Source organism: Simochromis diagramma, unplaced genomic scaffold (genome assembly GCF_900408965.1).
Source record: "Simochromis diagramma unplaced genomic scaffold, fSimDia1.1 OVJJ01000361.1, whole genome shotgun sequence".
NCBI lineage: Eukaryota > Metazoa > Chordata > Actinopteri > Cichliformes > Cichlidae > Simochromis > Simochromis diagramma.
Genome location: NW_024386860.1, coordinates 6,709,786 through 6,735,197, shown reverse-complemented (window position 1 = coordinate 6,735,197; position 25,412 = coordinate 6,709,786). Strand labels below are relative to the sequence as shown.

The 25,412-nt window shown below is 44.8% G+C and overlaps 1 protein-coding gene across 2 annotated transcripts in view; it reads right to left on the bottom strand.

The window, feature by feature from the left end:
• pou2f2a (POU class 2 homeobox 2a) overlaps nucleotides 1-25,412 on the bottom strand; it is a 67,531-nt gene that overhangs the window by 23,433 nt on the left and 18,686 nt on the right. Inside the window, exon 1 of one of the 2 annotated variants that reach the window (XM_040030180.1) lies at nucleotides 21,806-23,315. The exons of the other annotated variant lie outside the window; for it this stretch is intronic. Within the exon in view, the coding sequence (XP_039886114.1) occupies nucleotides 21,806-21,905 (100 nt within the window). The 5' untranslated portion in view covers nucleotides 21,906-23,315. Of the gene's footprint in view, nucleotides 1-21,805; nucleotides 23,316-25,412 lie in introns of those variants that run through there. 2 annotated transcript variants of the gene reach the window in all.

Sequence of the window (25,412 nt, the reverse complement as noted above, 5' to 3'; positions counted from 1 at the left end):
GAAGGAAGGAAGGATGGAGTGAGTGAGGGAGGGTGAGGAAAGATAAGGGGGGGACACAGAGTTGCCTAAATGTGGCCTATGATGATGAAAAAGCAAAAAGGGAGGAGGGAAATGATGAAAATGAGACAGGAAGAGTTGGCTGGGAGAAAGTGAAAAGAGACTGAGAGGGAGAGAGGACCAGGAAGTTGAGATAAGATGATGGAGGGAAGAGATCCGGGGAGGAAACAGTAGGAAAGATATGGATGTGAGGTGATACAAGCCAAAAGGAAGAATGAGAGAAAGCAAAAGCATGAGGGTAAACGACAGGAAGGAGGCCGGTGCGCGACTTAAAAAGGAGGCGAGCGATATAGATCACGGTGAGAAAAGAAAGGAGGACACGAGTGAAGGAGTGCGGAGAGACGGAGGGCTGAACGGAGGGACAATAACGGAGAGAATTAGTGAAGGAGAGATGAAGGATTCGCACTATCTTCTTCTAATAAAGGAGAAAATAAGAGACAGAGACCGGGGGAGGGAGTCGGAGAGGGGAGGTAGGGGTGGGGGTTAGACTGAGGTGAAAGAGGGAGAGACAGAAATATATAGGAACACACACACACACAAACACAGAAATACACAAGCACATAGAGCGATGGCTGCAGCGCGGTGGAGGTCAGCACTCAGAAATATTATTAAATTGACAAGAGTACAATAGTTGATTGGCAGGCTGACTCCTGCACTGCCATTCAGTGGAGAAGAATGGAGATGGGACACATACACACAAAATGCACGCACAACTGCAGTTTCACAGAACAATCAACACAGCATGCAGAGATGTGGACACACACACACTTGTCCTTTGTCCGTTGTGTGCATGTATGTGCTCACGGCTGCCTCCGTGTGCCTGTCACTGCTGCGTGTCTATGCTTTGAATCCAGATTACAATTACAGTAATTGGCTCTCAATTCAAGGGATTGCTGTTTGACCCCTTCACCTCTCCGTCTCCTCTCCATGGCTGCCTCAGCCATCCCCACACATTTTTGCACCTTCCTCCACCTCATCAATATTCCTCCACCTTCCTTTCTACCTGTATTGTTACATCCATCTTTCTCTGTTTGTAACCCCCCCAGCTTTTCCCTACCTTGTCCCTATCCCCCCTTAAACACACACTTCATCCTCTGCTATAACTATCTTCCCTCTCAGTTCTTCATCCACCCCACTCCTTAGCAACTTCTTTCCACTTCACACCACCATTTTTGCCACTTTTCCTCCCCCTTCTCTCTTCCTCCACCTTCACCTCTCTTTCTCTGATAGTTGGGCAAACAGGGAATCTATTGTATACTTAATTTATGCTGTATTTATTATGGATAGCTGTTCAGCGATACAGTCGGGGGATATATTGTGCAAAAAGAAGGGGGGGGGGGGGGGGTGAAAGACTGATGATAAGAAGAAGGAGGTAAGGAAAGGGGGGTGATAGAGGTGGTGGTGATGGTGTGTTAGGGAGGTGGTGGTGAAGCGAACGAGGGGAGGGGGGCTAGGAAATTGGTCTGGCTAGCGGAACAGCTTTTCACCTCTCTCTCTCCCCCTTTTTCTCTCTCTCCCTCTCGTTCTCTCTCCCTCTCTCTATTCTGCTTTGTATTCTGCAGAGATGACAGGGGGAAAGCTTTATTGCTCCGAGTTTGTATCGATCGGGGCCACTCTGAGGGGGTAGGCCGGGGGACGCGGTGAGCAGGCCCTTTTTCAACGACCGCAGCTCCAACATCCCCCCCTCCACCGGCTACCCCTACCCTCTTACTCCTCACCCTCCTCCTCCTTCGAAACCTCCTCTCGCTCGCTAGGTCGCTCTGAAATTCAAATTCAAGGCTCTTATTCTCAAAGGTTAGGAGAGGGAGAGCACAGGAAAGCAAGAGGGAAAGAGAGACAGAGATTGAATGAAAGAGAGATGGAGGCGTCTGGCTTCTTCCCCTGACTGAGGCCCTGAATGGAGCTGGGATCTGATAAGCAAAGCCCACAAACACAAACAAGGGAAGAAATGGAGAAATAAAAGGAGGAAAAAAAAGGCTGAGAGGAATATATCAGCCTCTGTGCTCTTTCTTTCTCATCTTTCCTGTCTCACTAACTGCCACCTCCCCCTCCTGTCCTCTTCACTACTGTATCCCCATTTTTTTATTTATTTTTTTGTTAGGATGATTTTGTTGACAGGTGAAGAATGAGCTGGGTCCGAGCATACATAAACCTCTCTGCTTCTGTCCTGGTTAGAGGGACGCTGGGGGAGCTAGGGTCCGCTGAGAGACAGAAAAGGCCTCCACAGACCTTTTTTTTTTAATTCAATTTAAAAAAAAAAAAAATAAAATATAATTTTACATAAGCTTTCAAAACTAGAAACTCAAAAATCAAACAAACAAAAAAAACCCCGTCTCACTCCCTGCCTCTATTTCTACTGCTTCTTCTTCTTGACAAGCAGTGGATGAACAGGGAGCAAGACCCAATGTCAAAGTCAAAGCCAAGGGACCAAACACTTGACTCTTGCATGTGAGCACACACACAGATGCATGCACACACACACACACAACACGCACCCTTTTTATCCGTTAATGGCATGCAGAGTGCTGCGGTGAGGCTGGGGAGAGGAGGAACAGATTGTCCATCAGGGGGTTACAGGGTTCAAGTCCATGACCAGAGGGCTAGAAAAAGGTTAGGGGTTGTAGGTTCAACTCCCTGGGGGTGAGGAAGATCCCTGCTGTCTGCCGTCCAACCCCAGCTCTAACACCCCCCCCCCCCCACCAACACCACCTCACAAACCTCCTCCAGGACAATATCCCTCCCCTCCCACCCACCTCCGTCTCCACTGCACTGCTGGCCTTTAAAGCCCTGCTTATTCTGATCACACACGTGTAAAGCTGAGCCTAGCCTCAAGACATACTGTATTTGTCTCAGATGTACGCACGCACCCGCACGCTCTAGCCTGCTCCCAAACAAACACACACGCACGCTCGCACAGGCAACTCGCCAATGCGCAAACATATTCATAAAGCTCCGGAAACACTCTCACATTTCAAACAGAAATGATTTGTTCTGTGTTCCCATCATCTTATTTTTAACCTGAAACTGTTTCTATCTGTTCCAGCTCCATCTCACTTACCCCTCTTGTGGAAAAAGACCAAAAAGAAATACAGCACAGCCTCAGCTATCAGTTTCAGCAGATCTAAGTGGATATGACATGTTTATGTAAACATTGGTTATGTATACTGTGTATATATGTATGTATTGTCACTGATATTGCTTTTGTGTGTTTATGTGCCGCTCCAGATTGACTTCAGAGATAGAGGAGACATCAGAGACTTGTGATGGATACTCCACACTGGATGCATGGAAAGGTAGATACACACATATGCGCACACACAGAGTACACTAACCTGCAGGCCTGTAACTTGCCTGGTTGGCCGGATGGGTGGATGCATTATTAAACACACAGGACTTCATATGTAGAGACAGAATATGAATGCTGCACTGGGTCCTACTGTGGCTGTTCGCTCCACTTGTCACTGTTTCAAATTTTGTCAAAACCTATTTTAGTTAATATTATTATTTAATATTTATATAATGAATGTTAAATATAAAGTTAATAAGTATGTGTTTATTTACTTACATTTGTAAATGTTCTTATTTCAGTTCTTAGGCTGATTATTAATACAGTGTGCACCATTTCCATCCACTGCTGGCTCTTCCTCATACTGAAAGTTTCCATATTTGAAAAGTTGGGTGATTCTGCACAGACCAGAAATTTATCCAAGACAAATTCCTCTACAAACCCTAAAGCAAGTCACAATGGAAGAAACGAGACAACGGCAGCCTTCTACATGGTCAAAGCCTGGCTTGATGGCACGAATCAGAGGTCAGATTTGACCACGGGGCAAGATGGTGAATCCATTTAGCATTATCCTGGGCACAGAAAGGTGCTGTAACCTACCAAAAACGGTTGAATCCCACCAATTAACCAAAAGGCCCGAGCACGAGGAGAGGCTGAACAGCAACTAAACCACAACACGAGCTCTGTGTGTGTTTACATCTGTAGGGCGGGCAGGCCGGGCCCCGACTCTCACGGTAATCGATGAACGAGGGAGGAAAGGGAGGCAGCGGGCGAGGCAGGGATATGTGTATGTGTGTGTACGGGGGAGGGCGGGTGGGAGAAAAATCGGTAAAGAAAGCAGGTTATCTCCCGTCATTAGGGGAGGGGGAATCCCCGTCTGGAGGGAGAGAAGGCTGGGTGGGTGAGGAGGAGTGAGGGAAGACCGGGGTTCATTGATAAAAAGGGAGAGAGGGGAGAAGGGGAGACTATGTTTGGCATCGAGAGAGAGCAGACAATTATCTGTATTGATTAGAGCGGCCCAGTACTGTGAAGACTGAGAAAACTATGACTGGATCAATAGAGAGAGAGAGAGAGGGAGAAAGGGAGGGAGGAAGGAGGGAGAGAGGATAGACCAACAGAGAGAAACAAACGACACAGATAAAAGATACATATAATGACAAAACATAAAGAGGCAGAAACATCGTTTATGGTGCAAAGCGAAGTCACAGAGCCAAGGTGGCATAAACGTTAAGAGGTGAGTTTGGGGGGGTTTGGGTAGCGAGGGCGAGTCAATGAAAGCACAAGGAGATACATTACATTGTTGATGTCATTACTCTTTATCATTGATTTGTCAGCACAACCACAGAGTTCATTCAACGAGCCATCCAGTGCCCTCCCGTCACCACAGCACACACAGCTGAACAGAGAGCGATGGCGAGAGACTGAAAAAGACATTAACTAAGTACACACCGAGCGACCACAAACTGGAGACTCCAGGGCACGGACAAAAACTTGGCCAGAGAAAACTGTCATTTCTGCCAGCTGCAAGAGCCACAGATCCCCAGATCTATTAAAATAACGTGATTCTCTGTTTTTTTAATGCTCACACCCCTTTGACTCTCATATTAATTACTAGAGGTGGTACTCGTCAGAGACATATTCCTATTGCGGTAACATACACTGCGATTAATCGCCTTTTTTCCTCAAAGTCAAACTTTGTCAAACTTTGTCTGTTTTAACCAACAACAATACAATGAGACTGTCAAGCGTGCTGACACCGTCACTGAAACCTGCCATAAATGTTGCCATAAAATGGAGTCAGTCTGATTACATGCAATCTTTCTGATAATACAGCAAATTAACTGTGATAAATAATCAAAAATCACAAATGTGTTGCTGTCTACATAGACAGAAGTTGACATCTTACAGAAATTCACATTTAAATATTACATTTGTGCACAGCAACCTTCCTGTTTTATAGGAATATAACCAGCTGGCAGCCAGTTGAGTTGAGTCCCCTCGAGTTGTGCTCACTGACAAAGACTCATTCAGACTGATGGCACCATGCTGGCAATCTGTCTGTGTTTATGAATTAGACTGCAGTTACTTGCAGACCTGCAGCAATCTCTCTGAGAATAACGGCATTCAGTCAGTTTGCAGAAAAGTTGCTGCCTATCAGGCGAGATGATCCGTCTTATTCGTAGTATTCCCAAAGTATTTTATTTATTTTATTTCATGAAATATTGATACAGGGGCCACAGTGGCGCATTGGTTAGCACTCTTGCCTTGACAGCAAGAACAGAGCTGCGAAGGACTGGTGAGCTGTCCATGGCATGCCCCGCCTCTCCTCCTATGACAGCAAGGTTAGGCTCCAGCCCCTGGAGACACCCTCATTGAATAAGCAGCAGAGAATGGACACATGGAAATATCGATGCAATATTGCAAAAATATTGTAATACTTTACTGTATCGATTCCCCACACACACCCAAACAGATACTCACAGAAAGTTATGCATGCATGTTAGCATAGCTTGGCTGACTTCCTGCTGTGCTGCTCTTCTACAACTACAATAAAGCAGACGTAGACTGTGGTATACACAGTGTATATAATATGGAAACTTGCATATCATTTGATAAATTGCTACAAAAACCCTTCATTGTGGAATTTTAACTTGAAAGAAGAGAAGGATTTGTAATAGCGAGTGTGTGTGTGTGTATGCATGTGTGTGTCTGCGCACGCGCCAAAGAGGGGGCTTTGAAAAATGTCAGGAGGGAGGTGGTGTTCAGGTAGGGGGCCTTGCTGTGGGGCCTCTTTTTGTCCTAGACAAAAACCAAAATGGTGGAGTAGGGGAGGAACAAAAGGCACACAGGGGGAAACAGGATAGTGACAACCTGTGCTGAGTAAAAACATCCTGCTGGCACGCACACGCACGCACGCACGCGCACACACACACACACACACACACACACACACACACGCATTAATCCCTAATCAGACCCCGAGTGTGTGCCTACCCACTCACTACACTTCCCGTTGAAACTTGCATTTCTTGCAGTCCTTGGCCCCATTACCCAGGCAACCCACACACACACACTGAACCACATCTGTCATTTCTTAGTTTATTGAACATTACAAGATGATAGAATTCAGCCTCCTACTCTCTTGATATTTTTTGACACCGAAGAGGAACGTATTGTCAGAAAAGGTTTATACAAAAGAAAACAAATAGATGAAAAAAAAAAAAAAAAAACAGAACGTAAACTCTGAATGGGAAAGCCGGGCTGTATATTGAGGAAACCTTTGGTAAGGGCAGAAAATGTCAGGTTTGACAAATGACCTTTTAAACATGGAGCAGATGTAGAGAGTCATGTACACTGTAGACAGAGGGCAGCTCAACTGTCTGTCTCTTAACAGCTAGCGAAAAGATAAGTGTGACCGTTTCATAGTGTTAAAATATAACACTCGTGACTCTAAATCAAAATGTGGAACAAACCAGAGTGATTTCTCAATCAGAAGTGAATTTTATTCTAGAGAGGAGATGGTGGAAGCGTGGTTTGGGATGCAGGGAGAGGATCAAAAAGAGAAAGAGGGGAGGAGGGGGGAAGCGCACAAATGTAGCGGGAGTGAAATATACTGTAGCAAATCACGAAACTGCAGGAAAATGTATCACGAATACAGCTGAATAGCATTAATACAAATCCATTTTGTATTAATGAAAAAATTTATTTTATAAAGCATACCATAAATGTGGTTTGAGCTCAAATCATTAACTTGGAAGTCTTTTAAATTTTTATTTCTATAATTTCACGTTAGTCTACTGTAGTCCAACCACGGTCGATCTTTATTAAGGTGAGTGTTAAAAAATATTAAAATATGGATGTTTACACAGAAAGTTGTGGTGCAAAGTTAAAAAACTAAAAAAAAAACAGCTGAATTCAGCGTACCCGGGGTTAAACTTTACAGTTTAATTTTAATTTACAGATTACAGTAGGAACTAGAGCAGGGCGATATGACCAAAAATATTTATCATGATATACATTTGAAAATTTGCGATAACGATATAACTGACAATATAACTGACACTAGACAAAATACTTTACAACTCCACAACTTTATTAGTGCAAAAAAACAAAACAAAACATCAATGTATTTTCACTTAAACAAGCAGCTTTTTTAAGTGCATTAAAGTTATCTAAAACTTTAACAGTGCAAATGCAAATTCCTTGCTGACAGTTTAACCAAAAGGCATTTCCAGTGGAAATTGGCCGACATATCCTCAGCATAACCATGTAGAATATCCACAAAACTTAAAAAGAGGTTATACACACACAATACGGTAATATTATGTTGAAGCACAGTACGTATCACTCCGCGAGGCTCCTGCCTACATGTGGCCGTAATGCTCCGACAATCCATCAAGCGGTGCGGGTTCGTAGCTTAGCAAAGTCGTACTAAAACATCTGACAGATTTTCGAGCACCGTGTACCACATAAAATCGTTTCGAGGTCAGTAAACACAACCAGAATTCCTACATGAGGCACACGGGGTTATAAGGGGCACTGTCAATTTTCAGAAAAATCAAAGGATTGATTTTAAGTGTGCCGTATTTTCCAAAAAACACGGTAATAACGTCTGCCCGCTAGCATGCTCTACCAAAAATAGTGCTTTGTTGTGTATCTGATGGACGAAAGCTAAACCAGTTCCACACCACTGAAGTTGCAGCATTTTTACAAACCAATTCTGGTTCATCTATTTCATTCAACGATCCACTTTCGCCCTTCTCATTCTGCATCGCCGCTATGCTTTTTCCGTCATGTGCGTATGAAAACACTGCACATGCACGTTTTACCCATATTCTATCGCGATATTTCATTTTCTTATTGTTGCCCAACATTATACCGGTATTACTGTGAACGGTATGATATGGCCCCGCCCTAGTAGGAACACTAAAATTTGAGCATAATTCCACAGTGGTTCACAGTATCAGGTAGCAAATATCCTTTAAATAGAAAACAGTAAGAGGCTTTTAATTATTCGGGCTTTAAAACCTTTAAGAGTAGTGTGTACCCAAGTCCAAATCTCACTTGTCTGGTCTTGAAATGCATGCAAGCGATCAGAAAACCTGCACAAACCAATAACTAGACTTCCTAAAATCATTTTTGAGGATGACAAGTGGCTTTTGAGAATAAGCCGTCATCAGTGCAATCTGGAAAAAAAAAAGAGTAACAATTGTTAAAGTGAGAGAGCAAACCCCGACACAAACGTCTGCGATATTTTATTGGAATTCCACCCTTCTGTTAAATCCCAGTGAAAACTGCAATTATTTACAGGTCGCTTGGGTTATGAGTGAACATCGAGCTCAATTTTTGTTCATGACCAAGTGATCAGGCCGGTCCTACAAAGGTTTTTTTGTCCTGTTTTTTTAAATTATTCATGCCATCTGAAGAAAAGCACAGGTGTGAATCGAGCTGTGATTTTAACTGTAACACGTGTCAAACGGCAGTTCAGTGCTGGTAAAAATATGCGGTCCATACTTTACTGTTTAACATAGAAATGTCCTAAAGTGTATATGAAAGTACACTTGTGTAGGGACAAAGAGCAGCTGAGGAGATGTAGAAAGGAAAGAAATAAGTGACAATGACAGAGAGGAAGGGAGAGCTGGACATCAATTACAGGTATACAGTTATGCATGGATGACATCACTGGACCACTCCTCCAGCCCTTGGGAATGGGCGCCTTGGAAACAGTCGCTAAGGGAACAGAGTACTGAGAGGGCTGGGGGGGACCAGGGAGAGAATGGGGGGTGGACAAGATAGTTGGGGGAAAAAAGAAATTCAAGGAGGTAGAAGACAGCCAAAATAACACTGAATCAAACCTCGGTCTACTGGAAAGCGAGGAGTTTGAGGACAAAGTCATGTGATCTGGAAAAAAGAAAAAAAAAAAGAAAGAGAAGGGGAAAAAAAGCATTTCCAAAATAAATCAGCTGTTACCTTCTTCACGTCCCATTCAGCAAATGGGCCACCTCATCTCATAAAGGGTGAAAAAGGAAGCTCTAGCACAGCTAAAGCCCGCATTGTCCTCTTCCCCCGTATACCGAGACCAACCTCTCATTCACTCCAGTCATTTAGAGAGGAGAGATTTAGTGCGGCACTGATGCAGTGTGATGGTAAAAAAAAACGACACGTGATAGAAAAGCAGAGATGGCCTCGGGCCAGTTTAATGCATACAGATATAATATTAATGGGGGAAAAAGGCATGTTGATAGACAAAGAGCAGCTGCTGTAGTGAAATGCTGTCTGTTAATGTATAAGGGTGACTCAAAGTAATTTTTAACCACAAAGCTGGAGGCTCTGTAAGTGGATGGAGGAATTGAACTTTGCGGCGTTGCATTAAAACACGCCCACTGGAAATCACCACCGTGCCACTCTGACCTCGGTAAACTCCTCTCATCCCTGCAGACAGTGCAATGTCCACACACACGGGTATGCACTCTGACTGCTACGTAAACACCTCGATCAGGGCCTCATCTACATTACTGCATCCAATTATCACATCAAAAACAACAAACATACAGTTTGCATCACTGAGGTGTCCCCAAGTTTATGTGCATAACAAACATCTACATTTTTATGCAGCATATTTGCAAAGCAGCATCATAAACAAACCAAAGGTGCAGGTTTAGTATGCAATATAGATTTGGCATGTATGCATAAAATGTGATCAATATCTGTTGCTGAATAAAACATGCTGCTGGTTTTTGACAGGCTGATTTGAAATGGAGATACTATGCTAATACATAAGGCCTCGGTAAGACTGGCCCTGAACCCTCTACATACCAGCAGTTCACATTTAGACGCGCTCACCTTCACTCTCCATAATGCATGAGCTGCCTGAATATATATCACCCCCTGCACAGCTCACTCTCTCACACACACAGTTCCATATGCACAGGAGCACTACTGTGTGCAGAATGACAGGGAGGCAGATACGCATAAGATAGCTGCGCCAGCACATAAGCGCACACTCACAAATCAAGCGATCCAGCACGGAAAACAACACAAAACAACCTAAAGACCCAAGACTCCGTGGTGAGAGTTTGATATACCATGCATGTAAAACAGGAAAAAAAACCCATAAAGAAACAAAAAACAAAAAAATGTGGGTTTTTTTGTGTGCAAGGGAAAAAAACTTTGCAGTAATTTGGAAGTAAAACTTGACAATCCTAAATGATCCGTTTTCTTTCGCCGACTGAATTTTGCCAGCAGAACTTTTTTTTTAAAGCTTTGATTGCTATGAAAAATGTGGAGGATACAAGCAGTTATAACAGCTAAAAAACACACAGTTGTTCTTCTTTGATCAAGTGGTGTGAGACACACTGGCAGTGCTTAATCAAAACACTGGTAAGCCATCCTGAACTTCTAGGCTTTCAACAGCAGGAAACAGGGTCAGGGCTGCTGAACAACTCAGTGTGAACTGCTTTGCAGCTCGTATGTGTGTTGATGTGTAAGTTGGGGGGGTGGGGGGGGGGGGGGGAAGAGACCATGTCAGTGGTGTTTGTGGGCTGCCAATTAACACACACACAGTTCTTTGAAAGGTAGAGTGAGCTGAAGCGAGGAATGAGGAATGGAAAGGTGGACAAGTAAAGCCAGCCAAACATCTAATGCTGGTGCGGGGACTGTAAGGGTTTGCATTACATTACATTATTATGAAGGAGAACAATAAATATGCATTTTACAAGGCAGTATGTCTGTTTTAGAAGACAACTGAATTTACTTTGTGCTTCTCTCTTTTTCTGTCTCGCTGCCCCTGCTGGTCTTTAACCTTGGCCTCCGGTGCTTCTGCCTATCGCAATAAAGTCTCCCCTTCCACGTCTTTACCTCTCCCACCCTTACTCTTTTCTTCCTCCTCCTCCTCCTCCTCTCTGTCTCTCTGTCCCCCCGGCACCACTGTTGTCCACTGTTCCACTCATTCATAGTAAACACTATTGATTTTCAGCAGGGAAAATAAAAAAAAAAGGGACCATGAATTTTAATGCCCCTATCTGTCCCCTTCTCCATCTCTTCCTATTTCCCCTGCCTCTCCCTTTCCTTCACTCCCCCCCCTCCTTCCTCCAACACCACCACTACCTCCACCCCATCTTTCCTGAGGGGAGGATAAAGAGATGGGGATCGTGTGTGTCTGTATGTGTGTGCCATATGTGTGAGTGTAAGGTGGTGGTACGGAGAGGGAGAAGGAGGGTGGGAGGGGGGGGTCGCATTTCTCATTTCCCAGCTGTGCCTCTCTCACACAACTGCCCCTCCACCCAAACCCCCACCCTCTACACTCCCTATACCTCTCCTTTTCCCCATCCATCCTTCTCTCCTCCTCAGTCCTCTGTTGTTCCCCTCTTCTCTTGACATCGGCTTTGACTCTGGGGAGTGGAAGCAAATGAAGCTCTCTCTGTCCAACACACACACACAGAGCTAGTCGCACACAGATAGGGGTTGCCCCATTCGGCAGGCGTACTCACACACACACTTAAAACACTTGCACACACACACCACAAGTGATATAACCAGGCGCTTGGTCAAGGCCTCACACAGGCAAGACAAACATAAATACAAATGCCGTGTTTAAAACTCGGACAGTGAGCAATAGAAGAGTCAGGCATTTCATTTTTCTTCCATGTTTCTCTTCCTTTTTTCTTTCCACTGACTTCCTGCTTCATCCTGAGTCTCACTCTCGGTGCATTTATCTACCTTCAACCCCGCCACCCGCCACCTCGCAATCCCTCTCCTCTTTCCCCCATCATCTCTACCTCCCTCGCCCAGCCTCTCTCTTCTACTCTGTGTATTGATTTTGCTATAAGCAGTGTCCCGGTTGCGACAGGTTAGAGCAGACAGACAAAGGCAGACTTCATCAACCAGTGTTAAACACAGGAGCCACGTCCTCAATAATCACTCCATCACACAAAAGACGACGAGAGACAGAGAGAGAGGAGAAGAGGAGAGGAGATGAGCGAGTATTGATGAATGGCGAGGAGTCGAAGAGAAAGGGGGAAAAACTGTGTTGGAGTATTTTCAAGGAAACATTTTGTCCTTTCATTTGTAAGAAACACGGGGGAAATAGTTCACTGCCTGGATGCAATCGCACACACACACACACACACACACTCCTGTGTCTTAAAATCTGTAATACCTTTTATCTCTTCTCTGTGGCATGTGTCCTTTCATCTGAAAAATCAGTCACACACAAGGTTATTTTGTTAAAACCAAATTTCTCTCACTAAAATCTCGGCACATGCATTAGCAGATTTTGAAAAATTTGGGGTCTTTTTAAGAGGGGGGAGGGTTAGTGCCTGAGTAGGAATCTACTTTAACAAGCTCATTATTATAGCAGTGAGTACATATATATATATGGGCTTTTCTGGTCTTTAAAAAAACAGTCTGAATAGTGTGTGTCTGTGTGTGTGTGTGTGTGTGTGTGTGTGTGTGTATACGCCAACAGTTTTCATCTCCACTTAATCTCCTGGTCTTAATTCAGAGTGTACATTGAGCCGCCTAATAGGATGTGACTGGAGCGCCTGCTGCAGCACTAGCTAGCTAGCTGCTAATGAGATGGCCGCCACAGCCAGGGAATCAAAGCGCTTCATCAGCACTCCTAATTACTGTAAACCTTGTTAGCTGGCTGGAAAGCTAACATCTGCTCTCAGTAACAAATTACGTCCAAATATAACACGGACCTGGCCTGACGTGTCCAAGCGAAAATCAAAGAGCGTGCCGTTACCACACCCGGTGATTTTATTGCCCTATTCTGTATTGCGACTGTAATTAAAGCAATGGAGATACAAGAAAGATTCAAGTTCAAGCTCAACAGCATTTTCGTTGTAAGCACAGTTTGGTTAAGGAACTGCTTGTCTGATTTTTTTTCCCTTTTTTAATAATCCATCGAGGTCTGAGGCTGCTAATGTTGCCCATCTATGAAGCAGCAGGTGTGTGGACAGCAGGTTTCCATGTAGCTCTGTCTGTTTGCCCACTCACCCCCTCTCTATCTCTGATCAAAGCGCGCCCTTTCAATCCCCTCCACCGCCAACTTCTGCTGTTCCTGTCTTCCTCCTACACCCCCCCCATCATAATTTGACTGATGATTACACTTGTCACTCATGGCAGCATGTGGCCAATTAGGAAGTGGGGTGTTGAGGAGGGGAGGGACGTGCAGTTTGTGGTAAAAGGTGTGGGAAGGAGGGGGGCCAGTAAATTTGGGTTACCACTACAACTTGTCATCACTTGTTCCACTCAGGTAGTCTTTTTGGTTCTTAGCTAAGAGAGAAACAAATATTCATTTCTGTTCAATTCTCTTTAAGAGAGTCGAGAAACACCCTCAAGCTGTGCTTTCTCTACCCCTTTCAGACGCTCCGTCCTTGTCTCGCACTCTCTTGGCCACTTCAGTATCTCTCCATGTTCCAGGGTAATCACAGACTCATTTAAAGTCACTTTTGTACACTACCTCTGACTGGTGGTTAAGAGTGCGACCGCAGACTAGGCTTTTATGGGCCTTAATGTGTCCTACAGACACTTTGGCAACCAGGCTGCTGTTGCCGAAGATGTGAGAACAGAGAGGGAGAGAGACAGAGAGGAGGGGAAGGGAGACAGACAGAGGGGGGTATAAAAAAGGAGAGAATAGGACATATGAAGCCAACAGCCATGGCGACTTAACCAGGCTGAAAAAAGGGGGAACGAAAGAGGATGAAAGAGGAGGGAGGGAGAGGGACGTGCACGACAAAATGGACAGAACATGGAAGCGTCAAAAGAAAGGGGAGCGAGAGGTCACTTAGTCACTCCTGCGCCCCCTGCTCTGCACCTCCTCCCTTGTCCCCTTTACAAGCAGACAAAGGGACAGAGGGGTGCAGCCCTTGTACAGATGAGGGAGGGGTTGCGCCCTCCCTCTGTCACTCCTACCTTCCTTTTTGCTTTCTAACATTTAACGACAGCCAGTTGATATTGTCGGTGGATGCAGGTAGAAATTAGTGACACACACTGGAGGTTGGTCAAAATGAAATTTCCTCATTTAGACAGGAAAATAATTATCTTAAAGAACCTAAATCACAGAAATATTATTCATAAAGCGAGTTAAACTAGGGCTTCAAGGTGTGATTATTTTTTTTAAATACATCTGTCCCTCCATTTGAATCAAAAACAGTTTGTAGATGTTAAAAGGTAGGTTTTTGATCAATTTTAATAGGCAGGCGGATAATAAATAATGTGCTAAATGTGTTAATTGAATGGAGAATATTAATGTGTAGCGCAGTGCTATAAGTTATTAGCAAACATTTAAAGCATATTAATATAAATTCAACAGTTTTAAATATTCTCAGATCGAATTATATCAAATAAACTAGCTTAAACTAGCCTAATATTAAACTCAAACCACACTAGTTAGCGCAACCTAAACTCCACCTGATCTTAACTTTAACTGTTTGAAAATAAATACAACCAGAATTTACATGCTAAAGAATTAATACACACATTCTTTAATGGTGATATTAGTTTGCAGTAACTATGGTCTTATTTACATCGCTCTAGTAATATAACCCAAACCATGCTAGCGTTCATGCTAGTTAGCTTTACTAAAATTTGAATTAGTTAACACTACAGTTGGCTAGCTTAACTGAAGTGTGCCTTTCCTTTTGATAAATAGCAATTAGTTGTTGGTCAAGCCCAATATTAATCAAAATTAGGTCTCTGTGTGGGTTTACGGCACATTTTTCTCCATACCTGTTGATTTCCCCTCCAAGCCTGCTAAAGCTCACAGAGAGAACAGGATGATCTGCAAGGTAGGTTATACCTTTGGTGTTTGACAGCCAATCACATGCTGAAGTATTTATTTTTGGTATAAGCTGGTCTATCAATCAGAGTGCGGTTGGTGTTTTGATGACTTTTTCTTCTGTGGTTCAGAATCACCTGCTAACCGGTTGTAGCGAAGATAGGTTTACATGATAAGGTCCTGACTGGAGAGCAGGAGAGATAGGGGAGAACGATATACTGTTTTTTTTCTTTTCTCTTTGGCATATTTTAAATACAGATATGTGCAGTGTATACATGTATTATAGATAGCCATATTAATGGTGCATGTCAACAGGATACAAATTCATCTTTAAGCTTATATTTACTCATATTTTAGTTACCTACTTGTGTTTAGATGACCCCTTCCCTAACTGTGCAAGTGGTAGGTTCTCTGCAGGTTGAAACTGGCAATGGAGAAAAGAGAATGAGTAGTAGAAGAGAGAAGCAACCACTTCCTGTGAGGGTGCATTTAATGTGGTTTTATTTTATTTTACTTTCGTTCAGTTGGGTGTTCCAGAGAAACATCCCCCTTAAAACTTGTGTAGGGTTTCACCCTGACGAACTGCTATCAGTATGTGTAAGAAAGTATTTTCGTTTGTTGCTTTCCACAGAAAATAAAGTAACTGTCACAGATGACCAACACCCAGACGATGTTTAAGATCCCCCCCCTGTATATCTAATGTAAAATTTTAAATCATTAGTTACAATTGTTTGTAATTCTGGAGTATTTTGAGCAAACAATAAAAAAACGTGACTGTGCAGTTCTAAAAGAGAGATGTTGCACAGGGGGCTAAAAGGGACAAGAGGTGTTGGGAGTACAACAGATTAATTTCAGAACAGAATCTCCTGCAGGGAAAAGGATGGAGAGCAGAATGGTGGGGAGGATAAAGAAAAGCAAAAATGCTCAGAAGTAATAAAGACAGAAAAGAGATTAAACATGCATTCAGCTGTCTTAAAGGGCTGAGGTGCTCTTGAAGAGTATGTGTATGCATGAGTGTGTGTGTGTGTGTGTGTGTGTGTGTGTGTGTGTGTGTGTGTGTGTGTGCGTGCATGCACACTCCAGAGGATGCTTTTGCAATGATGTGACATTGCTTATAGCAGATATGTTCGCAGCCTTATCCTGATCGGTAAGCACTCTCCATCCACCCTCAGTCTGAAGGACAGCAGTGGAACCCCAGAGGTTAATAGGAACCCTTCATTACCATAAATCTTATCAGCTAAATGAAATGGAGAGAAGGACCCCTGATTTAGTCGTCAGCTCTGCTGGGCTAAGGGGAGACACCCAATCAAACCTCTGGGTTTTATTGGTCTTTTTTATTATCTAAATGTACTGGCACATGAGCAGGGTGGCAGAGGTGACAGCCGGCGGCAATGAACAACAAAAAAGACAGCAGCCAGTAAAAAACGCATTGTTGGTTTGGAAATGAGACCGATGTCATCTCAGCAAATAAAGTATCCAGACGGAACCCGCGCATCGCCACAAAGAAACAGCATGCTCGTGTCCCAGCAAGCAGGGGAATGTAGAGAGATTTTACTCTGATGTCTGAATAAATCACTCTGAAAAATCTTGCCAGATCAGGTAATCAAGTGTATAGACAGCAGACGTTCAGAGGCGCGTTTTGACTGCCTAGTTTGATTGGTGGCTTGTGGCGATGACCACTCCGACGCTGATCACAGCCAGGCCACCACTGACTGAGCATCCACACATACTCAGAGGAGGATGTCCCCCATGTAGAGGTCAAGTATGGCTGAGTTCTCAGTATGTACATTGCCTGTGTGCTATTGGAGGAGTGATAAGGAGAGGCAACTAGAAAACACAGAAGGAAGTGTAAATCAATATCTAGGATGGAATCAGCTGGTTTGTATTTATTCCTGCTGATGTGTTGATTAGCTGCTTTCTCTCACACACAGACACACAAACACACACACACACACACACACACTCCATCTATCCTTCTCTGTGTGTGTTCTCTCTGTTATTAAGGTCTCCAGGTCTGATTAAGTGGCGTGCTCACCCAGCCCCTGGTTAGGACTAATGCTAGGCTGTATTTCAGCGGACACGGTGACCAATTGCATAAAATCATTTGTCTGAGTGTGAGTCCGTGTCTCTGTGAACACATTGGAGAATAATGGATGGCCTCTAAGTGCTGTTCAGATGAATAAGTTTGCATGATTTTTGTGGTGTGTCCTCCTGTGTGCTGGAGTATGCATATTTAAAAGCAATGTCTTTAAAGGTCATTGTTTGGTGAATGTGTGTGTGTGTGTATATATGTGTGCATGATAATGGTTATCAATGCACTAATGGTTGTTAAGAATTTACAGCGGATGTGTGTATGTCCCGGTCGCTCCTGTTCCCCGGGAGAAACTCAATACCACTCCCTGCTGCTAATGAGCTGAGGGACCTCATCAGCATTAATACTACATTAGTCTCAAGTAATATAAACACATCAGTGCCCATGCACACACACACAAACACATCCACATGCTTTGTATAAATACAACCTACTGGCGCATATGCACACCTGAGCAAATCCAATAAAAAGGTAAACAGTTAATAGGATTAAAAGGAATTATTAAACCCCACTGTAACATGAATAACACAGCAACACCCTGCTAATAATCTTTATAGACTGGATTTGCTTGGATTAATCCAAAACCATGAAAAAGCCTTAATTCCCAGTGCTATATATTTTAAAGGTCAACCATAGCACACAGTTACAGATTGTATGATTTTAAAAGTGTCCTACAATAACTCGTATGTTTGTCTTGTTACGTAAATGCATCAGTTAAACAGAAGACGTCACTGCTGCTCCTCCTTTGGGCCTCGTCACATTGTCAGATTTTGTTGTGGTCGTCTATGTGAGCTTAATATACGTAAATAGATGAGCCCAACAGCCCATTAGCTCCTGGAGCATTTTGCCATCAGCCTGCAGCATTCAGAACCCTGTGGCTGGCTCATATACTGCAATCTAATTCTACTACCAGGGGGAGAGGAGAGCAGAGGAGAGAGAGGGAGAGAATTGTATTGTGACAGAGAGCAGAGAGTGGGAGGTAAAGGGAAAAGAAGAGGAGAGAGAGGGCTACAGAGAAGGAGAGAGGTAGCTTAATGCAATAAAGCATGTAGTATTGACATCTTTCTCGTGTCTATTGATTCCCCATTATGTTGCTAACAAACCCAGGTTGACATTTTGTCATTTGCAATCATGTTAACACTGCGACTTGCACGCTCCCCTCCACAAACCGATCTATATCTACACACACTAGTTTGCACGTGTGCTCATGCTCTTGCACACCCACACACACACTCGCTTTGTCACACAGAGCAAATGGGTAAGCACATGCACGGTCTTACATCATGCAGTCGAGGACGTGCCAGCGCGACGTTGTACACATGTAGAAATGTCTTAAAAGTTGGCAGCGAACGCAGACACAGAGCTGTGGACATGTTGATTAATGGATTAAGACTGAACATTTTATTGGAATACACTGAAGGAAATAATAACATCAGACTGGCCCTACAGTACACGGGCAGGAAATGTTATGAGGAAAACAAATATCAATAAGTGTATAGTTAAATGTTACTCAGTCTGAAATGCAGAGGCAGAACTAAAACAGCTCACGAGCTGCTAAAACCGGAGGAGCGTGTGTGATCGTACTGTAAGTGCACATGTGTGTGTTTGTGTGTGTGTGAAAGAGAGAGTTAGAGAGTATATGGTAGAAGATGGTGGCTAATGGTGTGTGACAGAAGGTGCATAGCTGAGATGAACTGAATCCAGGTGTGTGTGTGTGTGTGTGAGAGAGAGAGAAAGGCAGTCTCCAGTCTTCTTGATGTCCCATCATATCATATTATATCATATCATACCAAGCCCTGCACTGTGTGGGAAACCTGCGGTTTCTCCTCTATGTCCCATTAAACTTTCATATACCAGTTAATGCTGATGGCTTCACAAACCACTTTACTACACATACACACGTATACACACAAAGAGTTCACACAGCAGTGGCCATGACCTGTACCTCGACAGACACAATGCCATTAAAAATAGAACAAAACCTGGATCAGTTACAGCAGCTTGCTGTCCAGGTGCAAACAGCCTAACGTGCTTGTTTTATGGTAGTGTATATGATGGTCTGTCTGTTTCATGACAGTGAGTGTGTGTCTCTGTGTGTCTGTGCGTGCGTGTGTGAGCCCCCACAGGGGTTGTGCATGAGTGCTCGAGGCCTGTTGTAACATGAAAGAGAATCAAAACACAGGGGGCTAAAAAGGGTCAGGTGGGGCTGAGTCTAACACTCCCGCCGTGACCTTTGACCCTACAAAAGGCTCTAACGCAAAGGAGTCAAGGAGCTGCCACCAGTCAAAGAGACAAGTTAACTGAGAGCTTGAGTCAAGAGCCCTACAACTACCCAGAAAGCATTGTGTCCGTCTGTGTGTGTGTGTGTGTGAGAGAGTATTAAAGGCTCTTTGTTGGCTAAGTGAAAGCACACTTCTGTGGGCATGTCCACTCAATCCTAGCATTTTTAATATCCCAAAAAGTTGATTCTGTACATGTGGATGTGGCGTTTTCAGTGTGAGAGGCATTTCGTCACTCTCATCACTTGGATGAGTAAACAGAATCAACTTTTTGGGATTTCCTTACCTGGATGATTGAGCATGCATCAAGACATCTTTAATACTTTCAGATTAAATCATTCCTGTTGTTTGCTGATATACGGTGAAGAAGCAACTCCTGCTTTAGACCTCAGATGCTGAACTGACCCAGCGCTCCCCTGGCAACAAACCCTCTGAGTTCAGAAAGGACAGCACCTCGCGCTATGTTATCAACCTGGAATAAAATCAGCAGAGGACTGTGAATCACGTTATCCTGCCATCTAAGGAATTCAGCAGCCTGTGTACACATCCCATCAGATTGCCTGCTTATTCAGATGCCGGCCCTGGCCTGGGACACTGCAACATAATGGCTCATCCTCGGTTTACTCTCACCTCTCGAGCTCAAACTGGGTTTTCCTCTCCCTCCTCGTTTTTCACTCTGTCATCTGTTCGTACTTTCACCCACTTCTCTCTCGCTCTCTTTCCACATTTTTTTTTATCTCGTTGTGACATTCGCCATTTTTCAACGTGCGGAGACCGAAAAAACTCCTCCTCCCGAGTCCCCCTCTCCTTTGCCACTTCCACCATCCAACTGCTCTCCCCTCTCTTCTCTATGTATCTCTCTAGAGATATGGCAGGTAACAGGTCCCTTTCATCCCTCTACGCTCTTTTTCTCTCCCCCTCTATCACCTATCCCTTCACTGTCACACACTGTGCACCGTTGACTGAGTATGTGGAGTAAAGGGTGAAGCCTGGCGCCTCACAAATCAAATGGGCTTGAACTGATCTGGAAATGAGGGGAGCGCAGGGGACTGGGCCTGTAAGAGCTCACCCACTGGCCAAGGTGCACATGAGACACATTTAACCCAGCTTTTCACACAAGTTTGTCTATGTGTATGCAATAGTTAATGACTAATGTTTCACCTAATTTTCCTCCTTTTGCATCACTTCCCAAAACAATACAATTCTCGCAGGACTGCAGGGCAAGCAAAGATGTTAAGCCGGTAAAGAGCTAAGTAGCTGTTGCATGTCTAAGAAACAGTGGATGCTAGACTGAGCAAGAGGTTTCTCACAGCAACACACTGAAGCCGGACTGGCTGCTCCCACCATGCATCCTTTTCTTCCACTTCAGCGCAGATGAAACGCAGACGGCGTCCCCCCCCCTTTCCCTGACTCCACACTCCCTCTGCTAGTCTGCTCTCAACCGTGGAGCAGCCCAAGCAATGGGACAGAGAGATGCAATCACTCCAAGTCCATTTCTAGTGGTGTTTACAAAGATGCGATCATTGCCAGCTAAGCTGGATGGAAGTCTGAGCAAAATCTGAGTCAGGAGAATCAGTAAGGTTCTTCGAGCTCAAAGTCGACCCACTAACAAGTTATTTAGTCTATATGAATAAACCACAAACACTAAACAGTTGGCTTTGGAATAAAAACGAGTGGAAAACAGCGTTTCCATTGCCTCCTCTCGTATGTTGTTACTCCTCCGTGCACCTACTCTCTCCTTCTATCTCCCCCTCTCTCTGCTTCCACCGGCCCAGGAATCGATCTCCGCAGGATCGATAAGTTGGCATGAATATTCCCTGCCTGCCGAGAGTCTAGTTGGGGAGAGTCGGAGGCTGAGGCTCAGGCGCAGGCAGTGGAGAAGAGGGGAAGGACGGTGACGGAGACGGGGAGAGAAAAAATAGCCTACTCGGAAATAGGAACACACGGGCGGCGTGGAAATTAAGCAACACACGGGTGGAGCAGTGGCGCATCGTTTCACAGAACGGAAAGCGAAAAGAAACTGGACATTTTACGCAATTCATTTTCAATCAGTCTGGACAAAGCAAAGCGCCCGGGACAGCTTCTCTGATTTTTAACAGCCGCCCCGCAAGTGCGGAGGACTGTGTTCAAGCCCTCAGAAGGAGCTCGAGGTGTGTGTGTGTGTGTGTGTGCGTGTGCAAGTGGGTGTGTGCGCCGCCAGCTCTGCCCGCTGCAAGTGCATCGGCACCGAGCGAGGCAGGCGGGGCGGGTCTCCGCGGCTTGGCCGACATGGAGGAGGTGTAGCAGGGAGAAGAGAAAAAATGTCTTACCGGAGTTGGAGCGGAGAGCCAGAGGGGATTTGAGACGCCAGGCGTTGAGGTCAGGGGTAGCTCTCTGAAACACGAACGGCACCGGCAAAGGAACAAACATGATCTTCCTCCGGCTTCTTGTTTTGATGCAAATAATCTGTCAGATGTACTGTAACAAGCTCTGTCGTCCTCTGAAGCTCCTGCACTTTCGTCCGTTTCTCTGGCAGACAGCTTTTGGACAATATTTGGTATGGAGAGCTCAGAACATTCGCCGTTAGGTGTGTACACATGTAGCCCCAGCTGCGCACTTTATTTACATCTGTAGACTGGTGCTCGGCTTTTGTTTTGGTGTAAATGTGCATAGAACATAGTATTTATATTTAGATATATATATATATATATATTTATGTAGGATGGTCCCTTGAGTGAAGCAGTTATCTTACAGTCCAGACCAACACACAGACGGACAGAACGGAGATCAGAGCTCACTTCTACAGGCTACAGGAAAAGTTGTGTTACAATTGCAGGCCTATTGTAAGTAAGCTTTGATAATAATAATAAAAACACACAAGTCTGCGTGTCACCTGTCTGTCGTCGATGCACCTGCGTCTCTCTGTTACCTTTGCTCTGCTATATCGTTTTCCTTGAGTAAACATAGAGGCCCGGGAGCTTATTTTATCCCCTCACACTCCTCTATCGCTCCTCACCAGTTAACGTTTCCTGTAGGTGTGAGGAGGCATGAGAACAGTCGCTAGCCTATTCCTGTAGCATCACCGGCCGGGCTTGGCTTTGGTATTCGCTTTGCAGTTTAAAACAGCACAACAAGGACGCATATCAACGCGCTCGACAGTGAAAAAACAAGGCCAGCAGAGTTAGAAAGTCTTATTTGGATTTCTGCACTATTTGGTTTGGTCTATACTGTATTTGGTCTCTAGCTGCACGCGCTCCTTCTCTTCTTCCCTTTGCATGAAGGCTACATGTAAGACATTCATCCGCGTGGGCAAAAAGCGGCGGCTCGCGCGTTTTTTTTCTTCTTCTTTAAATTAAAACAGCTTCATTAAAGGCTTCCAAATAAACAAGTGGGACAAAAAAAGGCTGAACGGACACAAACACACACGCGCACACACACATATACACACAAACACAACGCGCGCGCGCGCTTGGCCCTGACGCTCCTCCTCCCTCGCTCTCTGTCACAAGGCAGTAATTAAAACGCAATCAATCGATAGATAAACAAATAAATAAATACAGCGGGTAAATAAATAATAAAAAAAAAATCAAACTAAAAACCGAAAAAAAAACCCAAACGGAAATAAGAAAGCGTATCTACTGAAATCCGAATTATGGTGTCGCGTTTTATCGGAACACTTGCCTATCTCCGTCCATCCGTCTGTGTGTCTGTTTTTGTCTGTCTGTTTGTCCCCGATATTATTTGGGAACCCCAACAGCTCATTCGACCCGGCTCCCTCCAGGATTGTAGCGATCTGCCACTAGGCTGGCCGCAACATTGAGGCGAGAGAGGACCCGCTACTACTCACACATCACCACCACCCCACCCCCGCACCTCCCTCCATCCCTCAATCCCTCCCTCCTGCCTCCCACCCACCCACCCACCACCGCCACCCCCACCAACCACCCCATCTCCCTCGTTTTCACTACCGCTGCAAAAGGTATCCTGTATTGATTTCTGGATTTTTTCCCCCCTCTTAATAATACCGGCTATAATGATGCCAATGGTGATCAGTGCATTACTGCTGGCCTCCTTGGGTAGGGATGAAGACCCGATAAGAGAATCCATGGATACCTATAGGTGCTTAGTGCTAATACCTGCCAGGATACCCAGCATGCACGCAATTAAGTCATCTCATCACTGCTGCGTTTAATAAGCCCTCCTGAGCGGAGTAGGGTCTATCATTATTCAGATAGACAGAAAGACAAGAGCGACCACTGCTGTTCCAGGCATGAGAAAATATCAAGCAGACTGAAAACACAGTGCAGGCTATAAACTCAGTGAGATAAGAGCAGCATGTGCATGCATAAGTGCTTGCATTTGAGTTTGCAGGCAGGATACAAATGACAACAACAAGAGCAACAATAAAAATAAAGAACAAGAGAGCCCAGGTGTCAGGGGACGAGCTCCTCCATTACAAAGGTGATCACCAGAAGCCCTTCTTCCACGCATGCCGGCCTCCCTTCTGCCCTCTCCCACTCCCGGGCTCCCAACATGTTACATGCTGTCAATTACAGGCCAACATCAGTCAACACTGCACGCTTACACGCCAGATTATTGTCGATATGGATTTTTAAATAGAAAAATCTATACGTTAAACATTGCAGTCAATACGGGCAAATCGATAGGAATGAGCGAGCTCTTGCTCCTGTTGGGCCTGAGAGCCTCATCCCGCAGGACTGTTTATGCCTGCTCACTTAATGCTGTGGGCGATTAGGCCCGTTTTAATGGAAACTGCACGTGCAATAAATTACTTTCCCATCATCACCAGACTTGTCATTTACTCAGTCATCAGCAGACAGCCATATTGCCAAGAAATGTGAGCCGCACACTAAAACTGGCATATTCCTAATTATGAAAAATGTGTCATCCTCTGTAGTAGACAACCTGGTTTTATTGTCCTTCTCCCTCTGCTTCACATATGACAGATGACATCCGCAGATCCAATGAGGGAGAGGAGGAGAGGGAAGAGAGAGAAGAACGGGAGACACGGGGAGTAAGGAAAGGAGGAAGGGGAGAAGTAGAAAAGTGGAAAACTGAGAAAGAGGAGTAAGGTGGCAGGGTAATAAGAGGGAAGGAGGAGATGGGAGGTGAGGCAGCAAGAAGAGAGAGGAGGAAGGAAGGAGGGAAGGGCGAAGTGACTAGTTGTCCTTCAAAGACCCCCTTCTCTCCACAAAGGGAGCCATGCGCGCCCCCTTTCCCTCCTCCCCGCACTCCTTCCAGACAAAAGCAATTATTTCTTGTAGAATGTAGTGTGGTTGTGCGCGTCTGTGGAAGAGAGGGATGGAGGGAGGGTGTGTGAGATTGAAGGAGGGGAAAATAAGATGGTGTTGGAGGGGTGAGGTGGATGAGGGGGTGAGGAGGGAGGAGGAGGGGTGCTAACACATACAGCATCCATCCATTTGTCCTCCATGCGCTCTTCTTACCAAACTCTTCTTTTTCTTCCTCCTGACGCGGCCACAAAGACACAGAAAACTATCAATGAGGCAGTCACACATAAAAACACACCGCCGTCAAAACACCTGCGTGGATTTCAGGTATTCAGATGAGCCGATCTCCTTATTCTGCAGCAGACGCTGAAACTTTAAAGGGAAGAAACAAACTCTCATGTCCTCTCACTTACCGTCTTTCACACAAATTCAGGCATGTGCAGAATTTCGATTTTTCCCTCTATTAAAGTTATTTTCCCTCATCATGTCTGCACAGGTGCAAACTGTTTGACAGGTAAAATAAGCACAGAATACAGAGGCTTCGCTACCTGGCCATCTGTCTGGGACTGACCACCTGAATTCTGCAAACCGCCCCCTCCGTGTGTTTCTTGCTTGGTGCCTATAGGGCCCCCGCAGCGAGGTGGGCTCTACAGTTTCAGTCCCCAAGGGACGTGGTGAGACCCACAAC